This window comes from Passer montanus, unplaced genomic scaffold (assembly GCF_014805655.1).
Source record: "Passer montanus isolate IOZ18808 unplaced genomic scaffold, ASM1480565v1 scaffold4, whole genome shotgun sequence".
NCBI classification, from domain to species: domain Eukaryota; kingdom Metazoa; phylum Chordata; class Aves; order Passeriformes; family Passeridae; genus Passer; species Passer montanus.
This window is the reverse complement of record NW_024368818.1, coordinates 5,683,963-5,702,401: the sequence shown is the minus strand read 5'-3', so window position 1 is coordinate 5,702,401 and position 18,439 is coordinate 5,683,963. Positions and strand designations below refer to the sequence as shown.

General features: G+C 41.2%; 1 protein-coding gene across 5 annotated transcripts; it reads right to left on the bottom strand.

Moving 5' to 3' along the window:
- Window positions 1–41: 41 nt before the first annotated feature.
- Window positions 42–17,389, bottom strand: CENPJ (centromere protein J). Of its 5 annotated transcripts, none has more exons than XM_039718420.1 (17): window positions 17,315–17,389; window positions 15,367–15,875; window positions 14,151–14,274; window positions 13,130–13,363; window positions 12,295–12,451; window positions 11,047–11,152; window positions 9,136–10,750; window positions 6,625–6,757; window positions 5,633–5,798; window positions 4,323–4,562; window positions 3,623–3,722; window positions 2,372–2,472; window positions 1,592–1,690; window positions 1,342–1,482; window positions 1,154–1,238; window positions 940–1,060; window positions 42–356 (listed from the first exon to the last, which is right to left on the bottom strand). In XM_039718420.1, exons 2-17 carry the CDS (start codon window positions 15,742–15,744, stop codon window positions 164–166), a joined length of 3,993 nt encoding a protein of 1,330 aa, XP_039574354.1. In that variant the 5' UTR covers window positions 15,745–15,875; window positions 17,315–17,389; the 3' UTR covers window positions 42–163. The 5 variants fall into 5 exon arrangements, with proteins under 5 accessions (XP_039574354.1, XP_039574353.1, XP_039574356.1 ...); XM_039718419.1 differs by lacking the exon at window positions 17,315–17,389 and adding an exon at window positions 17,185–17,274; XM_039718422.1 differs by lacking the exon at window positions 17,315–17,389 and adding an exon at window positions 17,185–17,274 and having other exon boundaries at window positions 2,372–2,469.
- Window positions 17,390–18,439: the final 1,050 nt, after the last annotated feature.

Genomic DNA, 18,439 nt, shown 5'->3' with positions numbered 1-18,439 from the left:
AGAATTAGCAAAAGAGCTGAGGTAGTAGCATCCACTGAAAATAAATTTATTTAGAGAAAATTATAAATAATATATACACAACAAGCTTTAAGCTTTTGCACTGTTTACAGAAATGTACATTATCTTTGCTGATGTGCTAACACTTCAACAATTTTGACATGGTCTACAACTTAGTGTCCATGATAATATTACCATCCTTGTCCTTTATTCTGACTCTGCCAGAGACATACTTGGTTTCCTGCTGTCCATTCACATACACAGTCTTGACAGTCCCATCTGGATACTCCCGTCTCTTAAACTGTGCTGTGTGCAGTTCTCGCTGGCCATTATTGAACTCTATAGTTTTGGTTCCATCTCTGCATTAAAGGGGAGAGAAAGCCCCAAGGATTACGCCGTGGTGTAAGATTAGTCTCAGAACAAGCATCAGATACGTAAGCCTAAATGAAGGAAGACTTTAAAAACAGTATTTGTGGAAAAACCTGTTTCTGCCAAACTGTGCTTCACACTCAAAAACCTGTTTCTGCCAAACTAATATGACTCTTTTATACTTGAGAGCCTCCCCTGCACTTTATCTGCATCAAATCCATCACTGCTCAAGTCCAAGGGAAGTTTAAAACTTGGTATTTTGAGCACAATCAGTTATCTGCTGTCAGTCACACCAGCCAGTTACTATTTATTTTTTCTAGAATTATGTACAAATAGAGAAGTCTCTTAGGGTATGAGACAATGCACTGTCTTCATGCCTCTTCCATGCTACCAAAAAAAAAAAAACCCAAACCCAAGCCTCGAGCAGTAACTATGTGTTCACAGTGTAGTCCATTGAAATGCCAACCTGCAGGAGATGTGGAAGCAGAGCTGTCACCATAGAGTGCCCCTGTCACTGAGCCCCAGCTGCTGCCAGCCCCTGCCCAGCCCAGGCCCCCAGAGGGAAAAGCTCACCGCTGCACACGAACAACAGTGCCATCAGGAAAGATACTTTCTTCTTGGCCATCTGTAAACAGACTCTTAATTGTCTGATCAGGGAAGGTTATTTCCTTCTTGCCATCAGGATAATGCTTCTCTGAAATGTATTTTGAGACAATATGCTTATTACATAAATACATATCTATATCTGGGCAATAGTTCTGGCAGTTGGGGTGAATGATTTCTTTACCTATTTGTCCATTGGAAAACTGCAAGACCTCTAGGCCATCAGAGTATGTAGTGTGAGTAGTCTTAGCATCAGCATAGTAATAAATCTGCAGAAAACAGTTGAGATTTAGTGTAACTAATGAGAAGTTTTAAATGAGTGTACACGTGCAGATAAGTATTTACTGAAAGATGCAGATATAGGATACCTACCACTGTCTGATCAGGCATAATCTGTTTCACATCCCCATTGAAGAAGGTTATAGTTATGGTCTTCCCATCAGAGCCCACTTTTTTCCATGTTCCATTTGGGAAAAATATAAGGTGACAGCCATTTTTTAAAACCTTCTCAACCTAATGAAAACACGAGTGAGGTCAGTATTGAGCCCTCACACTCAAATTCTCACGCATCTTCCCCAACAGCTGTCTTCCAGAATTTCCAAGTGCCAAGCTCCCATTTTACCTTTCCATCAGAATAAGCAGTTTCTCTCTGTATCTCTTCACTGCCTGTAAATGCAGGAGCAGATGGTGGTGACACATAAGCTTCATTAGGAGAGGTGTCCTGAGATGACAAGCAAAAACTCAAATCAAGCTTTGTCTTAATATACTGTTTTCCTAGGCTGAAAGGTATTTTAGGAAACAAGGAGCATCACAGAAGGAAAATGAATATGGGGAGGCATAAACACAATCTGGGGTTTAAGCAACTCCAAGTATAATTCACATGGTACAAGAGATGGAGACTGAGCAATCATTGGGTATCTGTGGTCAGTTGTAGTCTGGACTAAAGTGGAATTCAGTGATGTGCTGTAACATGGTGCTCAATTTCCTTAAGAAATCCACAGCATGGTATGAAACTATCAAGTTCTCTATGGCCTAAGTGTAACCTACAGCAAATAATGTAAGAAATAATTAAACTATTTAAAAGATCCTTACACAGTTGCCCTACATGGTGCATATGAACATCCACCCCTCTTTAGCCCTCCCAAAAGGTAAAAAATTCAAAAGAGCAGGAGATTATTACTTTTTATTTTTCCTGAGCCAAAGAACAATACAACTACTAGACAAAGGTAAAACACTCCTCATTGACTAGTACACAGCCATTTTCTGTTGTGACAATAAAAGCTGAAGAACACAAAAAGATGAGTCAACAGCCTCATCAGTCACCCTCCAGATACTCATTAACTTTTCTATTTTAGGCTTTTTCTTCCCTGCTTTGAAAATCAAATCAAGACAGAGGACTTACCACCATTAAAGTCTGAGAATAATCTTCTAGTGCTGTCATTGCCTCAGAGTTGTTTCTCTCATTAGCAGGTCCTGATGGAGGTGTTCTAGAAAGTTTTCCTACTGAGATACATGTAATAGTTAAATTGGACTGAGAAATTAAAGTGTGGTTTAAGAGTTACAGTTATATAGTAGGTCAAGCTGTACAGGACCCCCACATTTCTTAACTGCAGTAGAAACTGAAAGCAGGATATTTATTAAAAGGATAGGCACATGCCCAGAAAAGAATCAATCACTGACATTGTTTTGTGTGTCAGCAAGAACTGAAGAATGATTACAATGGACATTTAATGCACTTTCTCTCCTGTTTCACCTCTGCAGATTCACAAAGGATTTGTCCCTCTTAGAAATTTAGACATTATTAGTGATGCTTTATAATGAACAAAGGAAGATGAATAGCAGCTTTTAAGAGGAACTGATCAGCGTATTTTTTCTATGTCTCTCCTATCAAATTACCAAAATACAACTACCTTCAATTCTGGAACATATTCCTGTAACAGATAACATGATGGTTGGATGAGCTGTCAGAGGTGTCAAAAAAAGTACCCTGCAGTTACTTTCCATATGTGCTTATCCCTTAGGAAGGCAGACACTAACTGTGAACAAGGAGCAGCTGCCACAGCATTGCCCATATGATGACAGATCTGCTAACAGAAGGTTCTGAAGAGACACAGCAGTTCTGATGTTATCAGCAACTCAACTAGACATTAGAAAGAAATTCTTCACTGTCAGGGCAGTGAGGCACTGGAACAGGTTGCCCAGAGAAGCTGAGGTTGCTCCTTTCCTGGAATGGTCCAAGGCCAGACTGGATGGGGCCCTGAGCACCCTGGTCTAGTGGAAGGTGTCCCTGCCCATAGCAAGGGGTTGGAACTGGATGACCTTTGAGGTCCCTTCCAACCCAAACCACTCAGTGACTCTGATCTAACCAACATCTGCAGCTTGGAGGACACCAGTGATGAGTTTTATCTCTGATTACAGAAAGCAGCTTCTGCAGTGCTCCAGACCATCAAGTATGACCAGAAGCATTTTTTACTCCAAAACTGGAGTGAAATCACAGCTTTCTTCAGAATCCCACCCTAGGAGGTATTTATGCATATGCTCAAGTTCCCACTCTATTGCCTTTTGAGGTGGTAATGCACTCACAAAGCAAAACTTCACATTTATTTTATTTTAAAGACTTAAAAGAATTCTCTGCAGAGACAAATATTTTTACCTTTTGTTTGTGAATAACTTTTGCCATTTATCTTGCTGCACTTCTGATCTGGAAGAAGCGGAGATGCACTTCGACTTTTTAGGCCTCTACCTGGTAGACACTAAAAGAAAGGAAGTATTTGTGGTTTATGTGACATGTACTCATAACTGTTCATACTGAGTCAATAAAATGTATAGACCATATGACATTAAATTTACTGGAAGCTTTCTTCACAAACTATACAGTTTTGAGACTTGATCAGCAGAAGGGCTTGTGTGATGTAGCCCAAGCTGCACTTTGGAATTCTTCCTCCATCAGCTCCCTCACTATCAACAACTCCAAAACGTTAATTTGATGCAAACAATCCAGAACAATAGTTATAGTTTCAAAACTTAATATAACTGCTTCAGACAATTGTGAACTGCTTAGTTTGCCTGGTTGATCCTGAAGGGGCAGAAGTTCACAGCTTAGACTCCAACAATTACTTCTCTTTCATACTGCATCATTTTTAATTTCCAAGATGAGTGGCTCAACAAAAGCATTGACATTTGCAGAGAATATGACATTAACAAAATTCTGTGTCTATCACTACTAGTGTAGTCCCCACAACAGTAAATTAACAGTAAGCAGCTAGGTTGTAGCTATTAGAGTCCAAGTATATAACAGAAAACTCACCAGTATTCACACAAATATATTTAAAGCACCAAGATTAATAACTTACAGATTCTGCTCTATTTAGACTCATCCCAGGATTTCCTATTTTTTTCTTGTTTCCAGCAGCTTCTACTTTCTTCCAGGCTTCTAGACGAAACTTCTCCATAATTCTGATTTCCTCTTTTAGCTCAAAGTTCTCATTTACTAAAGCTTCTATTTGATCTTTCAGGCGTCGATGGGTGGTCGACCATTTTGCCTCTTTTCGTTTTAGATCCTCCTGTAACTCTGCAATCTGCTGTTTTAAAGCCTTAGAAAAATGCACATTTTCATTTTTAATATAATAAAATATATTTCAGTTTCTAATAGAAATACAAACATGACCAAAAAAGGCATAAGTGGCAAAAAAACCAAATCAGCTTAATAGCGCTGGAGTGAAAGGTAAGGAAGAATTTTCTTTTCTGAAAGAGTGATTATTTACTTTAAACTACCAACTTTATAAGCTCTACTCCAACCACAGGAATTGTTTTTCTTGCTTTCTTGGCATCCTTTAATACTTCCTAGATTGGTCAGTACAAATACACTTGAGACAGAAACACAAAATCCTTAATGCTACCTTTGGAAGGCACTTCAAAAATCTTGGCACAGGAAAACAGGGAGGACACAAACACACAAAAACACATGGAAATCTGCCTAGTTTAGCAAATGTCAATTCAGTTTTCTGAAGAGAAATTTGTAGGGAAGGAAGAGGGAAATCCCTGTGTGATGTTTAATATGGCTTGTTTATGCATCTCATATACCATACATCTGACAATGAAAGAAGAAACAGATCTTGTTCTTTACATCACTGACACCTAAAGACCTGTAAGTGATAACAAAATGTAACTTTGAAAATTGTAGAAGATTAATACATAGACTGAACAGAGTTATAGACAGAACAAAACCCTTGTGAACTTCTAGTTTGCACTTTGATCCACTACCATGAATAAAACTTTACAATTTAATATTTTAACTTCAGGAATTTTGTTTCAAAGCTGAAGATCATTCTATCAGTCACCAGCAGTTTTTAGTATGGAAATATGACAAAAAGATTTGCTCATGAGGATTTTTTGCCTTAAAACCCTCAAACAGCATTGTAAAGATTACAGTTCCCTCCCTCAATCAGAGTAATTTAGATTTCAAAAAAAACCCAAACTTTAGGATCATTCAGTGCAACTGTTAATCCAGCACTGCCAAGCTCACCACTAACCCACATCTGCTAGCAGTTCCCATCTTGAAATCACTTGTAATCTTTGAACTAAGTTAGAATTTAGTTCTTGACTGCCTTTAAGTGAACTTACATGTTCCTATGTGGACTAGAATAATAATATATTTTTATACCTGAATTTCATCCCGTTCTTTTTTATCTGGAATTGTTCTAGCTTCTGTGGTGTATTTTTCAAAAACTTTACGCTCCTTTTGCAGTTTTTTAATTTCCTTTTTTTTATATTCTTCTATTTCAGCCAGTTCTTGGGCTTTCTTCTGTTCAAAGTCTGCAATTTCTTTCCTATAATTATGAAACAAAGTTGTTCCTTTAGCCCAAATCTCCTTTAATCTGGATTTTAAGAAAGAAAGTGAAGACTCGGTGTCTTGTGGTCACAGAGTGCAATTCAGCATCCATTACCCCCAGGAAGACTATATTATAACCGGTATTACTTATTTAAGGAGTAAGAATCGTCACATAGTGGGTGTTTGAAGTCCAACAACATATATTTTTATATCTTCTAGTCACAAATATTATCCTGAATTTAGAAAAGCTTTGGCCAAAATCTTGCGACATTCTTCAAAACATTAGAACACCATCCCCCAAAAGCACCAGAGAAAAGAATCTGCTAATAGGAGGACAAAAAGTAAATGTTAGCCAAAGACACAATGCTGTTCCCAAACAAAAAAAAAAAGTGGCTGTGGTAGGAACAGATGTGCCCCATTTATGTCATCACAGGTAATTATTCTGTTCTATATGCCACTTATAAATGTCCCTGCTCAAATTAAAAGATTCTCAGTGTGTACACACAAATACCAAATCCAAAGCAAAAGCACTGAGACCAGTTCTGCAAGGGCAATTCAGGATTGTACTATCCTTTAGAACAAAGTACACATTCTCCAAAATACAGCCTTTAGGGACATCATATTAACTGAGCAGGGGTTCTTAACACTATTAAATTGTGTGTAACAATTACAGTTTAACACACCCATAGAGCAACAACTTGTGTCTAGCCCTATCTCCACTGTAACTGAAGCATGTGAACCTGTGCTCTTGGTAAGTGGACATTAGGAGAGTCTGCAACACACTATGAAAGTGAATGCCCCAAAATGTTTGGAGTAAAAATTACCTGATATTTGCCAGGGTGTGCTCTCTTTCTTCACGGAGTTTACTCAGAGTTGTGTTTTCAGCTCGGAATCTCTCAATTTCATTTTCCAACTCAGCGAGTCTCTCTCTCAGTAGCTGGGATGGAACAGTGCTTCCTGTCAAAGCACAGCCACAGGCACATTATCCAAATGGCATTCATAAGACTGAAGTGAACAATTATCACACACCAGCTTAAAAATTGTTAAAAAAAAAAAAACCCAAGTAAATACTGTTTTTATAGACATAGTAAATGCCATTTAGAGATAGCAGTAATTTTGCAAAAAAAATTCTACTATCCAAATAACACAGAAGTTATGTTTTAAAACACTGCACTATTTACTCAAGTACCTCAAATATGGAGTAGATGCATTACTTTTGTAGTACTTTAAGTACTGAATGCATCTTTCATCTTGGTAGAACTAAAGCTATATTTGGAGCTGGAATTTGAAGGGCTTCACATCAAACCAGAGAAATAAAATGGAGGTATAAGGGTGTAATGAGTGTATATGGCACACATGTAGGTACATACCACATATATGTGCCAGGTACATGTACACAGCACGATGGTATAGGGTATATCAAACAGGAAAGTTTATGGTTCTAAGTTTTCTCAACTTTCAGTCACTACAAAGTCTGTTCACATCCATCCCTGACAGGGAATCTGTTGCAGAGGCTGATAATAGGGAGGGGGTTTTATGGGCTTTTTTTCCCATCCCAGTTTGCTGTTCAGTCACCACTTAAGAATCCACAGGGTTTCAGAGTCTGACTTTACAACAGAATAGACGACATATTGATGTCGCTGTGTAGGTGGTTTCCTTGCTCACCCTTCCTCTGAAATGCTGTAAAAAAACCCCAACCTCACCCCTCTTCCTGCAAACTTTTAGCAGCCATCTTTAGATGAGCCTACACAACCAATTCTCAAGAAAATAATAAGCAGAAGTAGCAGCTTTCATAGGAATCACAGAATATCCTGACTTAGAAGGAACACAAAAGGATCATCAAGCCCAACTCCTGGCCTTGCACAGTACATCCCCAAGAGTCACACCATGTACTTGAGTGCATTGTCCAAACTCTTTTTGAACTGTCAGGCTGGTGCTGTGACCTCTTCCCTGGGGACCTGCTCCAGTGCCCAGCCACCCTCTGGGGTGGTAAGGTAATATCCAGACAATATCCAACCTGAACCTCCCCTAACACAATTTCAGACCATTCCCTTCATTCAAAGGAATCTACTCCACAGCAGGTACTACAAAGTAAAGCACACCATTGAAGCCAAGAGATCATGCAGGGGTTAGCACTCCATGTGCACGTCTGACTGGGATTCATTTTGCACAGGCTTTTATACTTCACACTTCTGGCACCTACCCTTGTTTGTTTGTTTATCTAAAAGCTGCAGTTTTAAGGGTTGGGGTCTCACATAACATGTGGTTTCTTCATCCTAGGGCTACAAACACAGTACATAGTTCCTATCTAACATATTCATCACATTCACCTTACTGCTGTTATGCTTTTTATAACTGTGTGTCTATGAAAACAACCCCTATGACTTTGCATTTTTTTGGCCTTCTGTGACAGCCAGCATGCCTCTCCTTTCTTACCACCTTAGCCTGCTAGGGCTAGGCCTCTGCTTGCAAAAGTGGTTACAGTCAGACACAGAAGTTACACTTAAGTTTTTCTTAATTGATATTTATGCTAAGGTGCTGATGTCAAGTGAGGCCAGTGTGTCTTGCTCAGGTCTGTCACTGCTCACCACAGAGCAGAGATCAGTGTCTGCCCCTCCTCTTCCCCTCATAAGGAAGCTGCAGACTGCAATAATGTCTCCCCTCCGTCTGCTCTTCTCCAGGCTGAACACAGCAGGTGTCATCAGCCATTCCTCATACAGCTTCCCCTCAGGACCCTTCACCATCCCTATGGCCCTCCTTTGGACACCTGCTAATACTTTAATGTCTTTTTTACATGGTGGCACCCAGAGCTGCCCCAGCACTGGAGGTGAGGCTGCCCCAGAGCAGAGCAGAGCAGGACAATCCCCTCCCTTGCCCTGCTGGCCATGCTGTGCCTGATGCCCCAGGACAGGGTTGGCCCTCCTGGCTGCCAGGGCACTGCTGGCTCACACTCAACTCATCACCAATTGGAAGGTACCAATTCATTTTCAGCTTCCCCTTACTATTTTCCTTCATTCAGAAACAGTGATCAAGCAGCTTCAGATCAAGTTACTTCAATGAGCTGAAGCCTCCAGAGGGAAGGAAAAAAACTCCCACCAATTAAATTTCTGAAAAGAAGGTTTCACCAATCAGAGTCATTCTGCAAGCTGTGTAATTGTTAGATCTGGCATCAGACATGCAACCAGAGATGCAGGGGGAGAGTAGGGCCATTTCTCACAGCAGAAGTCTGTACTTAAACCCTCTGGTGTAATTTCAGTTTGCAGCTTAAGCTCTAGTAGGGAAGACTTGTACAACACGCCTTCCTCACCACCTCCTACCAGCTGCTGTTCTCTCACCTCCCAGCTCTGGTTCCACATTTGATTTGGTTTCATGCTCTGGATGGCAGCCTGCCTTCTGCTTTGGCTTCAGTGAAGGAAACAGTTTCATCATCAGGTTTGATACAGGAGGTCCATTTGAATCACTGTCCACTGCAGTCTCTTTGGACATTTCATCTCCTTTCTTTGAGGCAACTTTTCTCTTTATTGCTTTGTCAGGGACAGTTGTATCATTCTTAAAGCAAAAGTCCATCTGCAAAGGTGTTTTAGTATATTTCTCAGGTAAATCAATGCTAACATAATTTTCATCAAGATCACTCCATGTTCTTTCATCATCAAACTCAAACTTATTCCTACTTATACACGACATGCTTCTGTGATCATCTGCAGCTTTTCTAACCTTTTGCTTTGACAGTGCACCACAATCTTTGTCTGACAACACAAGGTCAGCATCTCCATTTCTGCTCTCTTTTCTGATGTCTGTAACAGAACTTCCACAATCAAAAAATTCTGGATCACTTTCTCTGTGGTTCACAAGGGCTGTCTTAGCATCTTTGTTGTCATGCTTCAATGTGGCCCCAAATTCACTCTCAGAATCTGTAGCAGTATCACTGTTGCCCTCACTCTTATCTTCACTTACAATCCAGCGATTACTTTTTAAAGCAGGAGCTGCTTTCATGGAAGAAGCTGAGAATATTACACCATCTGTTTTACTCAATGGATCCTTCATTCTGAAATCTGTTCCTGAATTTGAGGCTGTGTGTATAACTGGGCTATCATTTATATTTTCCTGTGCCATGCAGTCTGCCCTTTTATTTCTCTCATTTTTAAGTTCGATGGCCAGTGCCGTGACTTGCTGCTGCTTTGCCTTGATAGGAGTAGAAGACATCCTACGGCCTTTTGAAGTTTGCTGGTCTCGTTCCAAGATCCTTTGCACAAATGAGGAATTACTTGAGAAAGATATTTCATCTGCAACTTGTTCTAGAAACAAAAATTCATCTAATTCTAGATTCTCTTTTTCTTTTTCTTTTTCCCAGTTCTCCAGTTTATTCTGAAATGAAAGCTCAAAAGACAGTTCTGAATCTTTCACAGGCTGACCTATGGGACATTTAGAATTAGAAAAGGCACTGGTCAGTTCTTGAGACTTTTCAGCACCAGGTAATTTGTTTTTGATTTTACCAGTGTTAGACTTAGCAAATTCTACTCTGTTCTCTGTATTTTCTATTTTGTTGTTAATTTCTGATGGGTAAGAATCTCTTATCTGTCCATCATGATTTTTTCCTGATTGCATTCTTGTTTCTAATGGCAAGATATTTTCTCCATTGTGATTCCTGAGTACTACTGTCTTCTGAATAGGACAACGTTTTACTTTATGGGGGTGGCTGTATTTTTTACATGGTGCAAAAGGATTTTCAGAAACCCGTTCTTTTCCAGGAAGCACAGTTTTCTTCTGTATTTGTAATCTGTCCACTTTAATAACATTTCTATCATCTAAAGCCCTTTGTTGAAGCTTTGAGGTGTTTTCTCCAAGTTTTGTCATTTTAGAGTTGGCATTAGTGAATCTTGTTAAACCTTCCCCTCTTTTCAGGAAGGGTCTCTTGATCACTGGTTTTTGGACAGCTGATCCATTTGTCTCCTGAAAATGAGTAAAGAAGAGCAAACAATAAAATGTTAAAAAGCTCCTTACACAGTTTGAAGATTTCTTCAAATAAATCCCAGATATCAGCAGAAATTTACATTGTACATTTCTACTGGATTTCTGAAGACTTAAGCAAGTGAAGTATTTGGGGCTTATTATTTTTTAGAATGGGAATGCTGCATCCAGTGTTAGCTTTCCCTGCTAGCATCTTCCTTGTACACTTTAAAGCACCTATCACATCTCAGCACAATATATAAACAATAATGAAGGTTTTTAGAGTAATAATCAATAACCTGTAACTTCTGGGTTTGCTCCAGACGCTGTTCTTCTAGTTGTATCTGTTCTTCCAAGAATTCTTCAAAAGTTTGTTTCTTCTCACGTATTGCAGCTTTAATGGGTCTAGAGTAATTATAAAAACAACTTATAATTCTGTATAAAATAACTATGTTTAACATCACTGGTAATCAAAGATCTATGGTGTAATTGTATAAAAGATGACAAATTCTGAGGTGCTTTAGGCATGAAGTTAATCTGAGAAATGCATTTTAACACTACATGTTTATCCAATCCCTGCAATAGTTAATATACATATCTAAAAGACACTGTGTGCAGGGTTTGTTGCTTTTTTTTCACTGCTTTTCTTAAGGACCCTTTCCTCCAGACAAATCACCCAACTTCCACTCATAATTTAGTCACACTTCCAATTCCTACAGTATCACCCTTCCACTCAGGAATGCTACTGAGATAACGTTCCCTGTCTCCCTCTTTGATATTCCTCCTCCTTCACAGGAGTGCTGGGTCTGGCTGGCAGGGAGTGAGCTTTTTCTATAGCTAACAGCACTGATAACATAATATTCTAGCTATTACTGAAGCCTGCTTGTACAGCATCAGGGCTTTCTTTGCTGTTTCATGCTGCTGCCCACCCCAGGAAGCAGGCTGGGGGTGGCCAAGACCTACCCCAGGGGAGATACAGCCACATTTCATAGAACGATGTAATCACTGTGCTGTTTGGGTTGGAAAGGACTTTAAAGATCACCTTGTTCCAACCTTCCAACCCTGCCACAGTGGGCAGGGACACCTTCCACTAGACCAGGTTGCTCAGAGCCCCATCCAGCCTGGCCTTGGACATTTCAAACAACCACAACTCCCCATAATAAACTAAAAAGTCAGAGCCTCGCTGTCCTCCCTCACATTACTACTTTCAGAGCATAACAGGGGATAGGAGGTTGTAATAAATCAAACTGGGAACAGCAGTCATGACTGCTTATATATCCAGCTATACTGAAAGGTGCTTCTATGCTGTCATGACCCCAGGCTGCTCACACACCTCTTCAGCCAACACACAACATTCCATCTTTTACAGCACAACCAATTCCAAGCAAGAGCCTCTCTTACCACAAGGCTCCACAGTACCTAGAAAAACCAAATCCTTTGTTAAGAAATTGCACAATTTCAGAGCATCAGACTCTTTCACTCAGGACTCAGAATTCAACCAAACTTGTGTAATTTGATAAAAAATGCATAATCATAGTCTGAATTACCTTTCCTCTGCATTAGTCAACAACTGTTCACCTCCACGGGAATTTTCAGAGACATCTGCACTTCCCACACCTAATATGTGATCAATGTGATTATCTTCACTCTCCATTAATAATTCCACCTTTTTTTCTGGACACCACATGTTTTTTCCTGTGAAAGCTTGGAGTTTGGAGAAAAAAAGAGTTGGCTTTTTTTTCTCATCCCAATGACAAATCAGTTTTCAGCACATACTTTAAACAGCACTCAGGTCAGGTGCAAACCAGAAGGGAGCTTCATGGCCATGTGATCTGAATTCCTACACAAAACAGTTCTAAGATTTGCCCAAATTAATTCTTATTTGAAGTTGCACTTTCTTTCTTTTTAATGGAACAAGCACTTATGCATTAAAAATTTTCCACAGACCTTAAATAATCCATTCTGATTGTTCATCTGCTTTGTTATTGTTACCTAATGTATGGCTTAAAAACACAACTGAACAAATGTTGATGTCTGCTGTACTGATGAGCTCTCTCATCAGTATACATACATACTTTCCCATGTATACATACATAAATTGAGGAGAATTTGATTTTTGGCTCATGCTGCTTATAGCCAAACTTGAACAGACAGCAACAGGAACATTCTGAGGTCTGTAAGCCGTCAGTAAACAAACCAACATACCAAGTAAACCAACTAAAATTATAAAACCTTCAAAGTAAGTAGCAGAAAATTACTCTCAGTGACAAGGGGAAAAAAAGCACCACACATCAAGTTAACTTTCTATAAATGACTAAGCAGTAATGTATTTGTCTTCCTTGTTTTTCAACCAATTTGGCCTTTTCAGAGGCACATACAGACCTTGCTTTTCACAGGCAGACACTTCTGAAAGATTGCTCTTCAAAGATGAGGTGCATTCTCTGTTGTTCAGCTTCTGTAAAGAATCGTTGTCTTGTGTATGGGAGGGAACAACCAGAGCACGAGCTCTGTCTTCAAAGATATTCTGATATCCAGACAATGGCAACTGAGGAGAAGGTGCTGAGCCTGTGGAATGCCCAGGTCTTAGCTTTTGACTTTCAGCCATTACAGTATAACCTTGAAAGGAGAAGGAACAAAATGGCTGTGTCATTCTATTTTTATCACAGAACTACTGCTCCACAGGAGAAAAGAAATGGCACTGAAGGGCAGGATTGATCACCCAGCCTCCACCTGTATATCACTGACCAAGAATAAACGATTGGGCAATCTTGATTTTCTTCTCCTAAAATAAGCCCTAATTTAATCTTCTCAGGTACGCAGAGTGGAAGACAATCATTTAAGTCAGGTTGGACTGACACTGCCAAGAGCAGAAAGTACCCCTTCTTAGCTCCAGAAGCCAAGAGCTGCCCCCTCTCCTTGCACCCAGCAAACAAGACTGGAAAACTGATACAGGTTACAACTCTCTGTTTTTAAATACAGATCAGCTCTCTATCCTGGTTCACCTCATCACCTGAATGTGATGTGTGTGAGCACAAACAAGGAGGGACCATTTAATCTGGCTACACTGAAAGCTTAAGCAATCAAAAGCTCTGTGAGAAGCAGCTAATCAGAAAGGAAAGTACTTGTTTCACACTTCAAGACATGTACTTTGAAGCAAGAGCTCCCATCATAGCACATATCGATCAAGCCACAATTACAGCTGACATTTTATAAAAATAGGACAATATTCCTTCTTCAGTAGCACTCAACTTTCAGGCACTGAAGCAATGCAGCATTTATCTCTGACTAATCAAGTAATCTTAAAATGAAGAACCCAGAAGACAATTTCAGATTTTAACTGGAAAATGAGACTAGATTTTTCAGCTTATACAAAGTACATCATGTGCTTTCTTTCTCAACTTACCAAGAGCTGCTGGCTGGCCAGATACCATGCTAAGTAGCTTCTGCTGCTCTTCCATTAACCTTTGAAGTTGTTCCATCTGTTGTTTCTTTAACTGTTCCTGTTTCTGCTGTTGCAATTCTTTCAGCTTTTCAAACAAATAAATAAATGTATTAGAGGCTAGGTTTATTTAGAATGTACCAAAGAATTATTCTGCTGTAGATTGTCAATAACTTTCTAAGGACACTTAATAATTCCTGTTAAGATACCAATAAATCAGCCTATATTTATTTAGCCACTGATTGGTACTACTAATAATATTTTAAAATATTGGGCAATATTTTAAAAATTTTACATGATAGGAGAAAATATTCTCCTATCATGTAAAATACAGGAGAAAACTTTTATAGCACCTGGTAATTTCTGGAATTCTACTCTGGAGACACACACACCATCTCCCTCTCTGCAATCCAGTGAACAGACATAGGGATTTATGCTGATGTAGCTGCTGGCTGAGTGGACAAGGACTTCTTAGTCCTTAACTGCAAGATCTATTAAAGTCCTGCTGAAGACTTCCAGTCAACCCAATTTGTATCCAGTACAAATGGAAGAGCTTTGGGAAGAGCTTTAAGTGAACAGCCACTTACAGTGGATTGACTGACACACTTGCATTAGAAAAAAAGTAAATAACATAACAGCATTACAATTCCAAGACTTTTTTTACCCTGATGTCTTGGATACTTTATCACAATCAACACTAACATATCTCCTCATCAGAGGAAATCTCTCTCACAGAGCCAGGTTTGTCACACCTACTTTGAGAACTAACAAAAGAAGTTGCTATAGCTACAAGAACATTCAGCTGCACTGTGCTGTGAATACCTGTGGCCAAGCACTACCACTGCAATGACCAGCACCCCATTTCCACAGCCTCGAGTGAAGAAACACTGTAGAACTGTGTGCACCTTTCCAGGTAAAATGATTTTAAGAACGATTTCATTTTAAACTGGAACTTGTGCCACCTGGAAACAACAGTAGTTACACTCAGTAAATGCACATCATGAGGAGGACACCAACTTCCATGTGAGCATAACTGGAATTTAGGATTTGCTCTTTAAGCTTGCCGTGGCCTGTACATTTGTTGCAAGGGGTTTGCTACTTGCAGGCATGACAAATCATATGCAGGAACAGAATAAATCTTACTGCAAGTATGTCAAGGAATTCTAGGTATATTTATTACCTGTTCAAGCTTTTGTAAGAGTGGATCACTGTGACTGGATTTCTTCTGACCATCCACTTCACCATGGACTAAGTCTGGTTTAGAGCTCTCCATGTTTCCAGCTGCTGCTGGAAAAGGTGTTGCAGTGGCACATTGCTGAAGTGTCTGAGAGCTGGCAGACTCTTCACACAGGGAGTCATCACTTACAGAACAGCTGTCTGACAGATGCTGCACTTCTTCAGACAAAGCTGTGATGTTTTCAGGTCCAGGTAACAAATTTTCTTTCTTGAAGTTCAAACCAGTAAAACCAGGACCTAATAAGACTCCAGCACGGGCACTATTGAACATCCAGTGTGCACTGAAGTTCTGCTCACCACTCAGATTTTCAACAGTTGGCATCTTGCAAGCTGTATTCCAATTTCTTTGCTGATCAGCACTAACAATAATATTACATTCTGTAGATTTAAGACAATATAACTTTCAAAGCTCCAGGTAGCTGGTATGGACAGCTATCTATCCACTTCCAGCACCTAGAAATTAAGCAGATAAACATAATAAGAAATTTACAATAACATTTTCAGTAAAAGAAAATTACTCTCTTACAACCAACCTAGTGTATTTATAAAAATAAGTCATAGTCAATAGAAACAATTTGGATAATAAGTAACAAACACTTTTGGTGCAGAAAATCAACATAATCCAACACTTAATTGTATTATTTGAGTGCAGCCACTAAAATCTCAAATGCCATAAAGATGTACATAATATTTTCTTCAGTAGTACTGAGAGGGATTCAGAATTTTTTTAAACACCTAAAACAAAATAAGTGATCTGATGAGCTGAGAGATCTCCGCCACATGAACTTCATCTTAATGCAAAGTTTCAGATGTGTCCATCTAAATACAAACACTTTACTGCACATACTTCAATGCAACATTTATCATTTTCACATCTTTAGTTTCTCAAGGAAACACTGCAACTATGCTGCCTGTTATCTTCCTTGTCCCAAAAAGCTTCTTTAAAATCCATCCAGAAGAAATTTTAAATACAGCAACAAATCCTACAAGTGCCATAAAACATGAATAAATTCATCCAGGAAGGAGACCCAAAGTGATTTCCTCACTTAGGAAGAAAAAGACAAAACTGCTGCTGGTGACAGTGTGGCAACAGGAGCCAGGCTCTCAGCCCTGCTTCCCCAAAGTAATCCCAGGGCAAACGATTCTCTGCCTGTTCATGGGGTGTGTCAGGGGGAATACAGAGGAGAAAAGGGGCCAGGGCACCAAGGACAGACAACCACAGCAGCTCAGGTTCAAGAGCCCTGCAAATCAGGAAATAACTTCTTAAAGCTTCCTCATTCCCAAGAGATCAGCCCATGCCAGCTCTCACTTCATTTTCCTGCAGTCAAAATACTTATGTTTCCAACGAGAGTTTGAAACCGCGACTGGGAAAACCAAACAAATGTTTCCTGTAGAAACGACTGCCTTCTGTTTCCCAGCGAGGTGCAGATTCCCGCAGGGGCAAATTGAAGCCTGCAATGCTCACGGTCTGTTTTCCCCGTCCCCCTGGGGAGACCCTCGGGACGCCGCCTGCCAGTCTAAACCTCCCCGTGAAATTCACGGCAGCAGCACCTTCGTGCCAAGCGGAGCAGCCGGCAGGGACCGGGCTCATTCGTCCCGCGAAGGGGAGGAGGGACAAAGGGATCCCCACATGGGTCCACAGTGGGGAGATGAGCACAGCCCCGCTCCCCCGCCGAGCCGAGGCGCCGGGCCCAGCGCCTCCTTCCCTCACGACACCGCCCTCACGGAGCGCGCCCCGAGCGCACCCCCGGCCCCCAAGTACCCGCTTCACGACAGCTCCGACCCGCGGCCCCTCGCATATAGCGAGGCAGCTGCCCGGCCCCGCTCCTCAGGGCCGCCGCCGCCACCGCGCCCAGCTCCGACTGCCGCAGCCTTCTCCTTCTATTACAAACCTGCCGCCATCGCACAGCCTCCCGGCGCCACAGGCGCGCGCCGCCCCGCCGCCCCGCATGCTGGGAGCTGTAGTTCGAGCGCCGCAGAGCCGCCTCGCAGCTGGCCGGGGAACGCGGCAGATTGGGACTACAGCTCCCACGAGCCTCCGTGGCGGGAAGGCGGTTAATGGGCGTCCACAGAGGCGGCCGTGCCCCGGTTCGTGCCGGGGCTGTCCGGGCGGGAAGCGGCGGCGGGAGCCGCTCGGAGCCGGGGCTGTCCCGGCTCCCGAGGGCGCTCCGCAGCTCGGGTGACTCCCGGGTGCTCCCGTTGCGGAGGCCTCTTGGGGCAGCGTAGCTCTGCTGCTGGGGCGAGGCTCCGGGCTTCGGTGTGCTTTAGCTGCGGCTACTCACAGCCTTTTAAACTTTAAACAGCAGCGGGAGGCGAGGAACGCGAAGATAAATGGGCGAAAAGCACGGCCAGACTTTCTGCCATTTCTGCTTTAGGCGTGCTCTGTCTTATGAGCGAAATTCGCCTTTTCCTCTGAACGGCAGAAGGCGGCGGAGCGGCACGGCCCAGCCCGGGGAGCCCCGGCCGTGTCCCGGGGCTGCGGCTGCTGCGGGCACGGCCGGCAGCAGGACCTGCACGCTTGTGGCCTTAAAGGCTACAGATTAATGATGGTCTGTTGCTGGATGATGGAAATTTAATTTTGGCTCCTTCCATGTGCTAAAAATACAATCCATTACTGACGGCGGTGTTGAGTTTGTGGTTTGATCATGAACTACAAGCTTGAGTGCTTGTGTGAAATCCTTTCGAGGCTGTTAGGACCTTAAGGATTTTCACCAATATAAAACTGTAAAAATTAAAACAGGGAAAATTGTCGGCAGTTAGACTTTGCATAACTTCTTTATTAGATTCTGCAACAACACAGTATTCCAATTATAAAAGTTTTCATTACCAGCTAATCAATCCTGAACACACAGATTAAATGCAATACAGTAAATACAAATACAAATTCTGGTTTTGAATTTTGAAAATTTTGCCATTCAAAACTAGTTCAGCCAAACACTGCTAAAGTTTTTAAGAAGTTTCATTCTCTAGGGAATAGGAGAAAAGGGCCAACAATCCAGTGATAGCATTATAATGAG

Coding starts and splice junctions, on each gene's coding strand:
- CENPJ (XM_039718420.1), bottom strand. CDS start 15,744: ATGCCAACTGTTGAAAATCTGAGTGGTGAGCAGAACTTCAGTGCACAC. Junction 11,153..12,294: donor TTGACTAATGCAGAGGAAAG/GTAATTCAGACT, acceptor TAATTACTCTAG/ACCCATTAAAGCTGCAATAC. Junction 4,563..5,632: donor AAGAACGGGATGAAATTCAG/GTATAAAAATAT, acceptor CATTTTTCTAAG/GCTTTAAAACAGCAGATTGC.